Below are 18,018 nucleotides of genomic sequence, written 5' to 3'. Positions count from 1 at the left end.
GTCCACCTGGCACACACTGGTTGAATCAAAGTTGTTTCCACATCATTTCAATGGAATTACGTGGAACCAACTTGGAATAGACGTTGAATTAAAGTCTGTGCCCAGTGGGGAGCTATAAAACAGCAAAAGTGTAGAATAGAAGGAAATTTGCTTTAAAACTGCAACATTTTCTCTTCTACAACAGACGTAGGATTTAAAAAAAAATGTAATCCCCTTTTAGACTACATTTTAAGACAGCAACATTTGGAAAATGTTCAAGAGGGTGTAGACTGTGTGATTACCACCTAAACCAAAGTGAGAACTACCACAGTCAAGGACCTCCAATATGCAGACAACTGTGCCATTATCGCACACTCCAAAGCAGACCCCCAAACTGCCCTCAAAAGTGTCTCCGAAGCATACAAGAGTCTGGCACTGAGCCTGAACATACAGAAAACAAAAGGTGCTCCACCAGCCTGCCCCAGGACAACCACCAAATCTGATAGTAACTCACGTTGGAAGTGAACCACTTGACAACGTGGAACACTTTGCTTACCTCGGAAGTCACCTCTCACAACGAGTCACCATTGAGGAAGAAATACAGCACAGGATATCCTGCGCCAGCACAGCCTTTGGAAAACTGACAAAGCGGGTGTCCAAAAACCACGACCTTAGTACCAACACGAAACTCATAGTGTACAAGGCTGTCATAATCCCAACCCTCTCTATGGCTGTGAGACGTGACATACAGAAGGCACCTTCAAAAACTGGAGCGTCGGCAGCAACAGTTCTTGAGGAAAATACTGAACATCAGGTGTGAGGATCGACTGACCAGCGTCCTGACCCAGGCCAACATCCCAAGCATAGAATCCCAAATCATCCTCCACCAACTCCGATGGACAGAACACTGTCTCCGCATGACCGACTCAAGGCTACCCAAACAACAGCTGTACAGGCAACTGGCGGGGGAGGGGGAGGGGGGAGCATCAAACTCATCACTGTGCACTTTTACCAAGTTCATAACTTATTTCATCTGTAGCCTAATAAACTGCATGCTTTTCCAAGTCGTAGTGGGAGGACCACACAACATATCATCACGTGACTCCAAGTTCACTTCAATATGATGGTTATTATATAAATATTTGCGCATTAAAAAGGTGTTTTTTACCACCATTTCTCGCATAATAAATCTTACCAATACAAAAAGATCCCACCATGTCAAACAAACAAATCGTCTGTTGACATTTACGAAATTGTGCCGACATTTCCTGTTTCCATCAACCCGGTCGTTACTTTTTTTTATTTATTTTTTTATTTTTTTATTTTTTTGTCATTTAGCAGACGCTCTTATCCAGAGCGACTTACAGGAGCAATTAGGGTTAAGTGCCTTGCTCAAGGGCACATCGACAGATTTTTCACCTAGTCGGCTCAGGGATTAGAACTAGTGACCTTTCGGTTACTGGCACAACGCTCTTAACCACTAAGCTACCTGCCGCCCCATGCGTCAGGTACAGTAATTCATCCGGATGAAATGGTTGAATGGAAACCTGGTTAGTTTCTCTTTATTTGCTCTCTTGAACATGTCCAGCCTTCAATTGCTTATCTCTCCTTTGTTTATTTTTCTCAGATCAATGACTTTCATGCATAGTACCATATATACCAGCATGTGGGCTATCATGCCTTACAATTTGTGTCAGTCACAAAAGATATCATTTAAATTCTCAAGTTTAGTTTGTGAGAGGCTGCATACAGACATAATTTATGGGTCAACTGTTACTCATGGTGTTTTGATTTTGTCTTCTCACTCCTTTCAAATTAACTTTGATAGGGTTAGAAAAGCCTTTCAGCTTTTGGATGTCAAGTGGCCAGAGGGCCCTAAAATATAAACGCAACATGTAAAGTGCTGGTCCCATGTTTCATGAGCTTAAATAAAATATCCCAGAAATGTTCCATACACACAAAAAGCTTATTTCTCTCAAATTTTGTGCACAAATTTGTTAACATCCCTGTTAGTGAGCATTCCTCCTTTGCCAAGATAATCCATCCACCTGACAGGAGTGGCATATCAAGAAGCTGATTAAGCAGCATGATCATTACACAGGTGCACCTTGTGCTGGGGACAATAAAAGGCCCTTCTAAAATGTGCAGTTTTGTCACACAACACAATAACACAGATGTCTCAGGTTTTGAGGGAGCGTGCAATTGGCATGCTGACTGCAGGAATGTCCACCAGAGCAGTTGCCAGAGAATTGAATGTTCATTTTTCTCTACCATAAGCCATGTCATTTTAGAGAATTTGGCAGTACGTCCAACCAGCCTCACAACCACATGTAACCACGCCAGCCAAAGCCCTCCACATCCAGCTTCTTCACCTGCAGAATCATCTGAGGGGGTGCTGAGGAGTATTTATGTCTGTAATAAAGCCCTTTTGTGGGGAAAAACTCATTCTGATTGGCTGGGTCTGGCTCACCAGTGAGTGGGCCTGGCTCCCAAGTGGGTGGGCCTATGCCCTCCCAGGCCCACCCATGGCTGAGCCCTTGCCCAGTCATGTGAAATCCATAGATTAGGGCCTAATTTATTTATTTCAATTAACTGATTTCCTTAAATGAACTGGAACTCAGTCAAATCTTTGAAATTATTGTATGTTGCGTTTATATTTTTGTTCAGTATACTTTGTGGGATAGTTGGCAGCTGCTGTACAGATTAAATGAGTCATGTGTCCGACCTCTCTTGTCCTGTCAGTTGATAAGATGGACTAGCCTGCCCTGGCAGCTCAACATGGACTCAGGGGTAGATTTAACATAGTAAACATAAATCGGTAATACCTTCATTTAGTATGATATGTTACGAATTACAATTCGTATGATATGTTACGAATTACAATTTGTTGTGGCTAACGTTAGCTAGGTGGCTAACGTTAGCTAGGCTACGGGTTAGTTTTAGGGGTTAGGGTTAGCTAACATGCTAAGAAGTTGCAAAGTAGCTAAAAAAGTAGTTAGTTGTTGCAAAGCTAAAATGCTAAAGTTGTTTGTGATGTGATTAGAACACACATCCTTTGGGTTGCTAGACATTCACGTTATACGCCCATCCATCCTCCCCGACTAACCTCATTCCTTTCGTTTTTGCTTAAGTAAGCTTCTGTCTAATGTAACCATACCAATAGTTACATATCATACATGTACACAGCCCATCTGTAATTAGCCCATACAACTACCTTATCCCCATACTGTTATTTATTTAGCTAATTTGCACCCCAGTATCTCTATTTGCACATCATCTTTTGCACATCTATCATTCCAGTGTTAATACGAAATTGTAACTATTTTGCACTATGGCCTATTTATTGCCTTACCTCCATAATGTACTACATTCGCACACACTGTATATACACTGCTCAGAAAAATAAAGGGAACACTAAAATAACACATCCTAGATCTGAATGAATGAAATAATCTTATTAAATACTTTTTTCTTTACATAGTTGAATGTGCGGACAACAAAATCACACATAAATTATCAATGGAAATCAAATGTATCAACCCATGGAGGTCTGGATATGGAGTCACCCTCAAAATTAAAGTGGAAAACCACACTACAGGCTGATCCAACTTTGATGTAATGTCCTTAAAACACGTCAAAATGAGGCTCAGTAGTGTGTGTGGCCTCCACGTGCCTGTATGACCTCCCTACAATGCCTGGGCATGCTCCTGATGAGGTGGCGGATGGTCTCCTCAGGGATCTCCTCCCAGACCTGGACTAAAGCATCCGCCAACTCCTGGACAGTCTGTGGTGCAACGTGGCGTTGGTGGATGGAGCGAGACATGATGTCCCAGATGTGCTCAATTGGATTCAGGTCTGGGGAACGGGTGGGCCAGTCCATAGCATCAATGCCTTCCTCTTGCAGGAACTGCTGACACACTCCAGCCACATGAGGTCTAGCATTGTCTTGCATTAGGAGGAACCCAGGGCCAACCGCACCAGCATATGGTCTCACAAGGGGTCTGAGGATCTCCTCTCGGTACCTAATGGCAGTCAGGCTACCTCTGGCGAGCACATGGAGGGCTGTGAGGCCCCCCAAAGAAATGCCACCCCACACCATGACTGACCCACCGCCAAACCGGTCATAATGGAGGATGTTGCAGGCAGCAGAACGTTCTCCACGGCGTCTCCAGACTCTGTCACGTCTGTCACATGTGCTCAGTGTGAACCTGCTTTCATCTGTGAAGAGCACAGGGCACCAGTGGCGAATTTGCCAATCTTGGTGTTCTCTGGCAAATGCCAAACGTCCTGCACGGTGTTGGGCTGTAAGCCCAACCCCCACCTGTGGACGTCGGGCCCTCATACCACCCACATGGAGTCTGTTTCTGACCGTTTAAGTGTTCCCTTTATTTTTTTGAGCAATGTATATTTTCTGTTGTAGATCTGACTTTATGTTTTGTTTACCCCATATGTAACTCTGTTATTGTTTTTAATCGCACTGCTTTGCTTTATCTTGGCCAGGTCGCAGTTGTAAATGAGAACTTGTTCTCAACTGGCTTACCTGGTTAAATAAAGGTGAAATAAAATAAAAAAAATACTAATTTGAGTGTCACAGATTTACTGACAGGCACTTACAGATGGGAAAATCTGCCTTACTGATTATTGCAGTAGTTACGTCTTTGAGGCCAGGCTAGAGTTACATTCTCAGCCTGAATCCGATGGGGCCCGACGGGCTAGGGTTGGGCCGGGCCTTAAGTCCTGAGAATTGATTCGGGCCAGACCGGGTTTGGACTTGCCGCGCTGTGTTAAAAAAAGACTGTGTGTCTGTGTGACTACTAGCGCACCTTGGCTTCTAGTAGGCTACAGCTCTCTCTAAATTTCTCTCTCCCAATCTCTCTCAGCAGCGGCGAGCAGGCACAGAGAGAAGCAACAGTATGTGGTGTGATGACATGAATGATTGATTGATTCATTGAGATATATTGGAAAAGCCCAAATTACGTAAGACAGCTAAAACAGGACGCGCTCTCACAGCTCTCAATTATACAAGGCTACTAACCTACTAGGCCTAATAATGATAATACAAGGCTTAGTTTTTATAATGATATTAATAATAATGACATTAAGAAGAAGAACACGAAGATCAAGAAGAATACCAAGAAGTGCAGGAGCTAGCGCTGCTTGCCAATTTGTGTGCCAAACAGGTGTTAGATTAAAAACAGTCACATTCCTATATTTATTGTTTAATTATTCAAGGCGTCCTTGATTGTATTTAAAGCCATGAATGACTCGTACGCTGTGTAATGACATTAATTAATGATTGAGATGACAGGTTTCTTTAAGACAGCTAAAACAGGATGCGCTCAAAGCAGCACGACGGCGCTGTCCAAATCAAAACGCTGTTGAAATGATCATCAAGTTGACCAGACACACAGCCTTATATGTATTATAACGGTTGGATATGACTTTGGAAGTTTCAGTAAGCAAAAATGTGATACATGCGGTCAAATGCATTAGCCTACAGTGCCTTCGGAAAGTATTCAGACCCCTTGACTTTTTCAACATTTTGTTACGTTACAGCCTTATTCTAAAGTTGATTAAATATATATTTTCCCTCATCAATCTAAACACAATACCCCATAATGACGAAGCAAAAACAGGTTTAGACATTTTTGGTAATAAAAATAAAATACTTTACATAAGTATTCAGACCCTTTATAGCCTCGGGTCTTCTCGGGTATGACGCTACAAGCTTGGCACACCTGTATTTGGGGAGTTTCTCCCATTCTTCTCTGCAAATCTTCTCAAGCTCTGTCAGGTTGGATGGGGAGCATTACTGAACAGCTATTTTCAGGTCTCTCCAGAGATGTTCGATCGGGTTCAAGTCCGGGCTCTGGCTGGGCCACTCAAGGACATTCAGAAACTTGTCCCGAAGCCACTCCTCTGTTGTTTTGGCTGTGTGCTTAAGGTCGTTTTCCTGTTGGAAGGTGAACCTTCGCCCCAGTCTGAGGTCCTGAGCGCTCTGGAGAAGGTTTTCATCAAGGATCTCTCTGTACTTTGCTCCATTCATCTTTGCCTCGATCCTGACTAGTCTCCCAGTCCCTGCCGCTGAAAAACATCCCAACAGCATGATGCTGACACCACCATGCTTCACCGTAGGGATGGTGCCAGGTTTCCTCCAGACATGACGCTTGGCATTCAGGCCAAAGAGTTCAATCTTGGTTTCATCAGACCAGAGAATCTTGTTTCTCATGGTCTGAAAGTCTTCAGGTGCCTTTTGGCAAACTCCAAGCGGTCTGTCATGTGCCTGAGGAGTGAGTGGCTTCCGTCTGGCCACTCTACCATAAAGGCCTGATTTGTGGAATGCTGCAGAGATGGTTGTCCTTCTGGAAGGTTCTCCCATCTCCACAGAGGAAATGTAGAGTTCTGTCAGAGTGACCATTGGGTTCTTGGTTACCTCCTTGACCAATACCTTTTCCCCCAATTGCTCAGTTTGGACAGATGGCCAGCTCTAGGAAGAGTCTTGGTGGTTCCAAACATCTGCCATTTAAGAATGATGGAAGCCACTGTGTTCTTGGGGACCTTCAATGCTGCAGAAATGTTTTTATACCCTTCCCCAGATCTGTGCCTCGACACAATCCTGTCTCGGAGCTCTATGGACAATTCCTTCGACCTCATGGCTTGGTTTTTGCTCTGACATGCACTGTCAACTGTGGGACCTTATATAAACAGGTGTGTGCCTTTTCAAATCATGTCCAATCAATTGAATTTACCACAGGTGGACTCCAATCAAGTTGTAGAAACATCTCAAAGGATGATCAATGGAAACAGGATGCACCTGACCTCATAGCAAAGGGTCTGAATACTTATGTAAATAAGGTATCAGTTTTGTATTTTTAATACATTTGCAAACATTTCTAAAAACCTGTTTTTGCTTTGTCATTATGGGGTATTGTGTGTAGATTGCTGAGAAAAAACGTAACAAAATGTGGAAAAAGTAAAGCGGTCTGAATATTTTCCGAAGGCACTGTATAGCCTACTTTATTCCACATTTTTCATAATTCAGTTGAGCATAAAGGTGAGTGTTCCTCTCTTCTCCATTTTCTAAGACAAGGGCTGTGTCCTCATCTCCTTCCACCTCATTGTCCTCAACACCAGTTTAAATCAATATGCTGTTTTTTCTAAATCTGTCTTTTTTTCGGGGTGTGCTCATTCAATTCCTGTGATGTCGGACCGGGCCTGGGCTCGTGCCTCAGCTCAGCAGGCTTGGGTCAGACCAGGCTGTAATTTTCAGGCCCGATGACAACTCTAGGTTGGGTGGCACAGGAGCGTTATGTTTTTACAACAAAGCCGACGGTCACTGTCCCGCCACATTGCCATTTAGAAAATAGTTGAACGTCGATAAGAAAATACAATAAAGTCGTACAGAACCTTGTTTAAATTAACAAAACAGTATGCCTAGGGCTTGTATTTATCAGCAGAAGACTAACCTACATTTATGGTCTGTAAGTGAATGAATGAATGAATTGACTTTTTATTTTTGTGTCAAATCGCCAGTTAGCAACCCATCACTTACGGGATTAATTGACACAAACAAACATTTCAATGATTCACTGTGATAATTCAGTGATAATTATTCCAGTGTTCTGTGCATTGCACATCGCAAGAGTGAAAAAGAAATCAATACATAATAGTAAATAAAGGTTATCCAAGCAATAATTATAACCCTAGGGCAGTAAAACATTATTAGAGTAAATACAGATAAATGAAATGGAAGGCATTTAAACCCAGTCTACCACAAAGGGAAGCTTTAAGTGTGAGACAGGCCTACACACAATCTATATACGTACCTGCCATTTGCTATATAGGAGTTAATTATTTTTATAAGTTAATTATAGGTTGCCCTTTTTCTTTTATTGCAGGCTTTAGGTAGCTTGGGGCGGCAGGTAGCTTAGTGGTTAAGAGCGTTGTGCCAGTAACCGAGCTGACTAGGTGAAAAATCTGTCGATGTGCACTTGAGCAAGGCACTTAACCCTAATTGCTCCTGTAAGTCGCTCTGGATAAGAGCGTCTGCTAAATGACACAAAAAAAAAAAAATCCGCAAACGGAAGTAGACAAAGGACAAAAAAACATTTCAGTTTCTACTCATCACTCAGCCACATAATGCCAGAGTATATCTGGTGGGCTTTCTGGAATAAGGACAAGGGTCCTTAGACTTTCCTCTTCCATTTCACCATTATAACGACCTGTTTCAATACGAAGGGGATATTCCCTGATCTTACCTGTGCACATAGCAATCTCTTGCTTTTAGGTGGATGTAAATAATATCTTACACAAAAATTCACCCTTAATCAAACAAACGGTTCTCAATTTGGGATGAGATTAATCCACCCATTTATTTTCATATTGCATCATCAGTTGTTTTCTTAAATAGCATCTGTGTCTTTCTTAATTTGGCTTTCATACAACTGTTCACAGTCCGACTGTTGGAAAAGGTCAGACATTTCAGTTGCCCAGGCTACCCCTATGGAGAGATCCCACTGAAAAACTTTGCTGGCTATTCTGGCAATTGGCATATCCAAAGTCTCACCATACACACCTTCCATCTCACCTCACAGGGTTCCCAGCCCATGTCCCCAGTTATTGCCAGTATAGGTGCAAACTTGTGGATACTTACACTGAACAAAAATGTGCAACATGAGACAATTTCAAAGATTTTACTGAGATACTGTTCATATAAGGAAATCAGTCAATTTAAATAAATGTATTAGGCCCTAATCTATGGATTTCACATGACTGGGAATACATATATGCATCTGTTGGTCACAGATTCCTTTTTTTTTTAAAGTAGGGGCGTGTATCAGAAAACCAGTCAGTATCTGGTTTGACCACCATTTGCTTCATGCAACACAACACGTAGTCTGCGGTTGTGAGGCCAGTTGGACATACTGCCAAATGCTCTAAAATTACATTGGAGGCGGCTTATGGTAGAGAAATAAACAATAAATTCTCTGGCAACATCTCTGGTGGACATTCTTGCAGTCAGCATGCCAATTGCACGCTCAAAACTTGAGACATCTGTGGCATTGTGTTGTGTGACAAAAATGCACATTTCAGAGTGGCCTTTTATTGTCCCTAGCACAAGGTGCACCTGTGTAATGATCATGATGTTTAATCAGCTTCTTGATATGCCACACCTGTCAGGTGGATGGATTATCTTGGCAAAGGAGAAATGCTCACTAACAGGGATGGAACATTTCTGGGAGCTTTTATTTAAGCTCATGAAACATGGGACCAACATGTTGCATTTATATTTTTGTTCAGTGTAAAAAATAACATACTGCTCTGTTATGGACATGTTAATTTTTTAGATACATTTTAGCACCCCACACTCCTGCTGAATAGTCATTGTCAATAAGTAATTGTCACAAGGATTGATAATTCAGTTATTATTGTGGAATTCTGTGCAATTTATGATCAATTTACAGTTGTGCAGATTCATAAAAATATTTGCGAAACGCAATGGCCTTATGCTATAGCCCTGAGTCGGTTGATTTTTGGCAATTAATGTAAAGCTACTGGCATAGATGAATGTAGGCTATATCAAGATTAGGTTACAACAGGTTTGGTGGAACTGTAAGATCAAGATTAAGTTACAAGAAGTTTAGTGGTGATGTAAGCACTTCTAGCCTACTGAATTGGTTAAATGGGTCGAGGGAATTATATTTAAATGACAACCACAAGTTTGAACTCGAATGGAGGTGACGTGGTCACAGACTATTTACTGCAATTTACCTCTGGTTGGAGATTTAAGGCACACTATACTACCCTACCAAGCAAAAGAGCAGTAACTGCTCATAGAGTGAAACTGAGAAAAATGACTTCAATGTTTTTTTATTGTCCAGCCAAATGAATTTTAGGCATATCATTGGAGATGTGGTTATCTGTTGTCTTACTATGAGGTTACCTTTTATTCATGTTGATCCTGACATGACCTTTGACCCTAGACTGCAGTTACTTCCTTCTTGCTTGGTACACACCCACTGGAATACGTTGCCATTAAACATTTTTTTTAACATAAACTTGTTTTCATATATTTATTTGTATGTGGCTGTCAGTGTCATATAGTTTGATACTTGTATCCGCAAAGAACAATAAATAATACCAAGATAAACAGTAGACACTGCAGCCCAAAGCTCAGTGAAACCAATGTAAAAGGCAGTAACTGATGTGAGTGATGGCAGTTACTGCCTTTTTTCTTGGGTTTACTGTAACTTTTTGCAGTTACTGCAAACATGACCCCCATTTTCTCCATAGCACAACACAATGGAGGCAGGATATTTGTCCACATGATAAAGCATGTATTTAATGTATTACAAAAATGTAACTAACTCATTTTTCACCAAATGTGCATCTACTGCTCTTTTGCTTGGTAGGACAGTATAGGATAGGCTATCGCTCTCCCAGCTATACGATGTTTTTTGCATGTCTGTTTTGACAATTGACGTGCGTCAATTTTTACATAAAGCTGCGTAATCCCACTTGGGTCAAACTCCCGGAATAGGCTACTGTAATTCTACGCCTAAATTCCATCAAAGTAAAACAATTATTTTGGCATAAACTTTTGATTTAGTCTATGATAAATCTGTTAACGCTATACTTATTGCATTCAGCGAAACATATGCGCACGATTTTTCCATGCATAACCCAAAAAGACACGGGGTAATTAATGTGCGAAATTGCTCAATTTATAATAGTAAACCAAACCTGATCTTTCTCGGATTTTGCTGTTCCCGTTCTCCTTCCGCCTCCTTCATTCTCTTTATCCGTATCCTTCATTACGCACTCTATACCCCTCCCTCTCGCCTCTTCTCCTGCTAGGGGCAACAACAACAAAATCGAATAGGTCCGAAACCCAAAAACAAATAGTTTGAAGTTGACCGCTGGAAGTGCACCGCAGGCAGACACAGCGATGTAAAATTATTCCGAATGGCCACCTCGAGCTGCGCTGCGCTCCGTTCCGTCCTCACACAAGTCACACGGAGCTACCTCAAGATGTTTACAGAGCTAGATGTACTGTAGCTCTGTGTAGTATAGCCGAGCCCACGACAGGTATGTTGCAAGCACGGTGTAGGAGGCGGCCATAGGGATATTTGAGAAGGGAGGGCCCACAACCAGTCACACGGAGTTCAATGTACTGTAGCTCTGTGTAGTATAGCCGAGCCCACGACAGGTATGTTGCAGGCACCGTGTAGAAGTGGGAGGCCAAAGGGATATTTGGGAAGGGCAGGAAATAATGTCCAATGTCTGAGCATCTCGAGTGCATTCAATTACATCGCAGATTCTGTTTTTCTCCTTCGTTGGACCAACAATCATGAACGAATGAAACCTTGACTTTGGCCTAGCATGTTTAACATTGTTTGTGGTATTAAGTTACTAGTTACCGTCATTAACGTTGCATTTAAACGCTACGGCTGACGTTTGTAGAACAGCTATGTGCGTCGTCTTTAGAGCTTTTTTGCCCTCAAGCTTCTGTCGTAGTAAATATAAAATGTTATAGATTGATCTGAGTAATATGTTGTGTAAAATGGTCTTATAAATGCTGTTACAGGAGTGTGTCATGTGTCTGATACTAACAGCGTACTGTTCTGTGTCATGTGTCTGATACTGTTGTGTTAGTTGTCTGTGCATAACAATGGACAGAGGACCATATCTTGTCACCAGGTGGCCAAGGACAACACCCACGCCACAGGCCACAATCACTTGCTGCTCCCCACGAGTTTCCCTTGAGACACACACACACACACACACACACACACACACACATCTCACTGTGGACGCACACTCATTCTCAACTTGACACACATACACACACACACACACACACACATCTCACTGTGGACGCACACACATTCTCAACTCCCCTTCTACTGGTCGGGTGCCAAGGGCAGAGGACTCTGCCGTGCACCAATGGGGCATCTGCTCATGACAGAGCAGACCCGCCTCCTACGCCTCGGGAACCAATCAAGGGACTAGAAGAAGGACCCCTTCCTTTATGTTACATTGTATAAAATAATGCTGTAACTCTGTTTATCCATTCCTTCTCAACTGTCTCCATAAGAGGCAATTGATTGGGTCCATGCATAGGGCCCATGCATGTAGCTTGAGCAGTACCAGCTATCTCTGTTTTAATAAACTGCCTTTTGCTTAAGCAAATTCCTCTCTGTCTAGCGTCGTTGGTTTTGTACTTCCTCTCCAATTATGTGTTCACCAACACTTCCCTTTATACACAAAAGATCTCTGCTAAAAAAGTCACATGGTTTATCCGTCTCTGTGACCGCCGATAACTATAGAACAAAGTTGACTACAAATACAGCACAAATGGGAGAAGGTAAGGAACTTGTCTGTCGGCCCTGCATTAAAGATCAAAATTGGTTAAATAACTGTCAATAAAGTATACTGACTATCCTACCGATCCTTGACTTCGGCGATGTCATTTACAAAATAGCCTCCAACACTCTACTCAGCAAATTGGATGTAGTCTATCACAGTGCCATCCGTTTTGTCTCCAAAGCCCCATACACTACCCACCACTGTGACCTGTACGCTCTTGTTGGCTGGTCCTCACTACATGTTCGTCGTCAAACCCACTGGCTCCAGGCCATCTATAAATCACTGCTAGGCAAATCCCCGCCTTATCTTAGCTCATTGGTCACCATAGCAGCACCCACCCGTAGTCTGCGCTCCAGCAGGTATATCTCACTGGTCATTCCCAAAGCCAACACCTCCTTTGGCCGCCATTCCTTCCAGTTCTCTGCTGCCAATGACTGGAACGAATTGCAAAAATCTCTGAAGCTGGAGACTCTTATCTCCCTCAATAACTTTAAGCATCAGTTGTCAGAGCACCTGACCGATCACTGCACCTGTACACAGCCCATCTGAAATTAGCCCACCCAACTACCTCATCCCTATATTGTTATTTATTTTGCTCTTTTGCACCCCAGTATCTCTATTTGCACATAATCTCTTGCACATCTAGCATTCCAGTGTTAATACTATTGTAATTATTCTGCACTATAGCCTATTTATTGCCTTACCTCCATAACTTGCTACATTTGCACACACTGTATATATATTTTCTGTTGTATTTTTGACTTTATGTTTTTTTACCCCATATGTAACTCTGTGTTGTTTTTATTGCACTGCTTTGCTTTATCTTGGCCAGGTCGCAGTTGTAAATGAGAACCTGTTCTCAACTGGTTTACCTGGTTAAATAAAGGTGAAATAAAAAAAATAAAAAATAAAAAAATACCAGTTTCATTTAAGGACCCAAAAGTTGCAGCCTCATTCTAAAATTGAAAACTATTTTTTCCTCAAATCTACAAACAATGCCCCATAATGACAAAGTAAAAAACAGGTTTAGAAATGTTTGCTAATTTATTACAAATAAACTAAAATATCACATTTACATAAGTATTCAGACCCATTACTCAGTACTTTGTTGAAGCACCTTTGGCAGCGATTACAGCATCGAGTCTTCTTGGGTATGACGCTACAAGCTTGGCACACCTGTATTTGGGGAGTTTCTCCCATTCTTCTCTGCAGATCCTCTCAAGCTCGGTCAGGTTGGATGAGGGGTGTTGCTGCACAGCTATCCTCAGGTCTCTCCAGAGATGTTCGATCGGGTTCAAGTCCGGGCTCTGGCTGGGCCACTCAAGGACATTCAGAGACTTGTCCTGAAGCCACTGCTGCGTTGTCTTGGCTGTGTGCTTAGGGTCGTTGTCCTGTTGGAAGGTGAACCGTCGCCCCAGCTTGAGGCCCTGAGTGCTCTGGAGTAGGTTTTTGCTCTGTTCATCTTTGCCTCGATCCTGACTAGTCTCCCAGTCTCTGCCGCTGAAAAACATCCCCACAACATGATGCTGCCACCACCATGCTTCACCTTAGGGATGGTGCCAGGTTTCTTCCAGACGTGACGCTTGGCATTCAGGCCAAGAGGTTCATGGTTTCATCAGACCAGAGAATCTAAAGGCCTGATTGGTGGAGTGCTGCAGAGATGGTGGTCCTTTTTGAAGGTACTCCCATCTCCACAGAAGATCTCTAGAGCTCTGTCAGAGTGTACATCAGGTTCTTGGTCACCTCCCTGACCAAGGCCCTTCTCCCCCAATTGCTCAGTTTGGCCAGGCGGCCAGCTGTAGGAAGAGTCTTGCTGGTTCTAAACATCATCAATTTCTTGGGGACCTTCAATGCTGCAGAAATGTTTTGGTAGCCTTCCCCAGATCTGTGCCTCGACACAATCCTGTCTTGGAGCTCTACGGACAATTCCTTCGACCTCATGGCTTGGTTTTTGCTCTGCCATGCACTGTCAACTGTGGGACCTTATATAGACAGGTGTGTGCCTTTCCAAATAATATCCAAGCAATTTAATTTACTCCAATCAAGTTGTAGAAACATCTCAAGGATTATCAATGGAAACAGGATGCACCTGAGCTCAATTTCGAAGTCTCATAGCAGACGCTGAATACTTATGTAAATAAGGTATTACCGTATTTTATTTTTAATACATTTGTAAACATTTCTACATTTCTAAAATCCTGTTTTCGCTTTGTCATTATGGGGTATTGTGTGTAGATTGCTGAGATTTTTATTTATTTAATCCATTTTAGAATAAGGCTGTAACATATCAAAATGTGGTAAAAGTATTTCCAGGGATACAACCATCCCAGCTCTGCAGATTTTGCTGTGAAGAGACAGAATCATTAGTTTTGGTACTGCCTTTATGTAGCTTGTTTTTGGTCACAGGTTAATGAATTGCAACATTTACCTGGCGCTAACTGTGCAAATAGCACTGCTGGGTGATTTGAAAAGTCATAGTCAATCGAACAATAAAATAATAATACTCTTAGCAAACAAAAATGTTTATCTTTAATTTACAACCTGTAGAAACTATGAGAGTAGAAAGGTTCAGAACTTTTGTGAAACATCACAGCACAGTTTAAAAATACAATGTGTATGGCAATTAGAAATAAAAACTGGATGGTTTTCAGAGATAGATGAGAGGGGTTCCAGGTGAAGCTGGTTGAGAGAATGCCAAGAGTGTGCAAAGATGTCATCAGGGCAAAGGGTGGCTATTTGAAGAATCTCAAATATAAAATAAATGTTGATTTGTTTAACACTTTTTTGGTTACTACATGATTCCATATGTGTTATTTCATAGTGTTGATGTCTTCACTATTATTCTACAATGTAGAAAATAGTAAAAATAAAGAAAAACTCTTGCATGAGTAAGTGTGTCCAAACTTTTGACTGGTAAGTGGTAATATTTCTCTCGGAGCTGATCTGTCGTCAGTATTTTGAAAAGATTATAATGTTAAGGAAAGATTTGAATGGAGAAAGCTGACCTGAGAGTAGTGCTCCCTTTCTTTCATTCTATCAGTATCGACATATGCTCAAACGACGCACTTAGCTAAGGTTCTCTCTGCGTGGTGTTTTGGGTAACGCATGTTACATCTTCGGCCGTTGTAGGTAAAATGCGTTGTTAAAACACTCGTAAGCCTAAATCCATCGCTATCGGGAAACCAGGCCCTGGATTGCTCTCGGGAAAGTGTGTCACAGACAGTGGCCGTGTCCAAATACCCATACTAGCGTACTAAATAATATTCGAAAAAATAATGTTTTATAGTATGTGAAATTTCGAAAGTAGTACTCCGAATGCATCATCTAATGCGCAATTGCGTTGACTCCCGCCATTCGTTCATATTGGTACAGTGTGTCAATTTATCTGGTTATCAGCTGTTGTCAAACACGTGAGTCAAAAAAGAAGAGTGAATTCTACTAGAACAAATGCCGAAAAGAGCATGCAGTTTCAGTATGAAGTACGCTAGTATGGTTATTCGGACACAGCCACTGTGTCACCAAGGTCACCCAGCATAAAAGCAACCATTCAGGGCTTTGTTTCCCAGTTGTGATGTAACTTAAGCATTACGATGATTGAACCAGTTGATCGTAGCAGATGATCATACCAGAAAATCTTAAGAAGTGTTTGCTTCCCAAACAAGCAGGTAGAGAGAACATTCACTAAGTCAGTCGTTAGACCATGTGTCGATACTGAGAGAAACGAAAGAAAAGCAAAACTGCTCTCGGATCAGCTTTCTTCATTCAAATCGTACCTTAACGTTAGAGTTATTCCACATTATTGACAACGGATCAGCTCCTAGAGAGATATTACCACCTATGGCTGCAAATAGGCTATTGAGGTGGCATATTATGCTTACCCAATAATAATGCACTAAATCACAGATTGGGTACATCATTGCGCACATGTTGTCACACATCATGAAACACATTGAGGCAAAAATTACAGACAGTAGCCTAGTCGCAAAATAAAACTAAATTGATTAAACATGAAATAGATTTCAATATGATTGAAATTGCCTATATAGGCCCATGCAGCCTATATATTTTAATGCAGTCTTCTCTGTTTTCATTTTAAGCATAATTTGATCCTCCACTTGTTTGTAACAATTGCAAATTCTTTGGCAACTTTGTATTTGTAATCAACATCAGCAGTCACAGACAGACAGATCAGTGGAGGCTGGTGGGAGGAGCTATTGGAGGACGGGCTGGAATGGAATAAATGGAATGGTATCAAACATATGGAAACCACATGTTTGACTCCGTTCCATGAATTCCATTCCAGCCATTACAATGAGCCCGTCCTCCTATAGCTCCTCCCACCAGCCTCCTCTGAGACAGATAGCCTAAACATCTTGATTCTATGTTTAGCGGAGATCTTCTGTGAATAAAGTGACGTGGAAGGGCAAAAAAGCATCTAACGATGCACTTTGGCTGCTCTACGAGTGGTCTGGATCACTTGTAGATGTGCAAAGGTTTTTAAGAGCCACGTTACTACACTGTTAAAATAGAAAGACTCAAAACACCCTCATTGTGTAGTGAAACCATGAAAAGTAGTGCACCTAAGCTGAGATCAGGGCCTGGTTTCCCCATATCAGAAGATAAATGTTTAGATTAAAGGCTTCAAACGTTGTGCTGCCGTACTGTTCAGAATTCTCCCAGTCTTGGGGCATGGAGGTGGAGAGAGGGCATTCGTATGTCAGTTGTGCCCTCTAGCAAACTCTATGGTCCAGTAAAACAACAGGCACATTTGCAGGCACCTCCCCTACCTTCTCAGGCCCTAGAGCCTGAGAAGGGAGATATGGAGAACTAAAAGAAGGAAGAAGTGGGAGTTTTGTTTGTTTTGGCAATGTACTATTTTTATTAGGGTGGATTGTTAGAATCACTATTAAGTATGGATTTCTTTATTTTAATTAAATTTTTAGTTTCAATCCGTCCAGTTGGTGGCGTCAATACAACTTTTGGATGTAGTCCGCCATAAAACACACAGAAGAAGAAGGCAACTCCCCGCGGGAGGAGGAAGAAGACTTTCTGCGGGAACGTCGTTGAGGAGAGGGATTTTTGAAATCATTGAGAAACAAACAAACTTTCTTAAATGAAAAAGAAAGCGGGAGAGAAAGGGAGTAGGGGTATGAAGGGGAGCGAGAGTTCTACAGAGGTAGAGAGGAGGCAGAAAAATAAGTTTGAGGAGAGCAACCTAGATTCCAACGATAGTGGAAGTTCGGAGGCAGAAAGTGCAGAGGAAGGGAAAGATAAGACGAGAGGAACATGGAGGTGAGGAGGAGCATAAAGTGATTATGAAGTTTAGGGAGGAAGGGGGAGTTGGGGCGATGAGTCCGATAAGGTTGACGGCTGTGATAAAATAGTTGATTGGGGAAGTTGTTAATGCTAAAGTGTTAAGAGATGGGAGCTTGTTGGTGTTCTGTAAGGACATGGCGCAGGGGGAAAAAGCTATCGTAGTGAAACAAATAGGGAAGTGTAAGGTGGTGTCGAGCAGCTGGTCTGACCAAGCAGGGAAGCAGTGGAGTAAAGGGGTGATAACAGGAGTGCCTGTGAGTGTTAGCACTAAAGAGATAAGGGAAAATTTGAGAGGAGGTGTTCTAGTGAATGCACAAAGATTGCAAGCAACAAGGGGTGGAGATAGGGTAGATA

At 42.1% G+C, this 18,018-nt stretch overlaps 1 protein-coding gene across 1 annotated transcript in view; it reads right to left on the bottom strand.

The window, feature by feature from the left end:
- The window catches only part of LOC311143377 (transient receptor potential cation channel subfamily M member 4-like), a 98,989-nt gene extending 87,946 nt beyond the window's left edge, over positions 1-11,043 (bottom strand). The window contains exon 1 of the mRNA XM_084179213.1: positions 10,723-11,043. Coding sequence (XP_084035339.1) covers positions 10,723-10,794 — 72 coding nt within the window. The 5' untranslated portion in view covers positions 10,795-11,043. The remainder of the gene's footprint in view (positions 1-10,722) is intronic.
- Positions 11,044-18,018: the final 6,975 nt, after the last annotated feature.

Source organism: Coregonus lavaretus, assembly GCF_964263955.1.
Source record: "Coregonus lavaretus genome assembly, chromosome: 2".
Taxonomy (NCBI): Eukaryota; Metazoa; Chordata; class Actinopteri; order Salmoniformes; family Salmonidae; genus Coregonus; species Coregonus lavaretus.
Note: the sequence above shows the minus strand (reverse complement) of the source record. Positions and strands in the feature narration are given on the sequence as shown.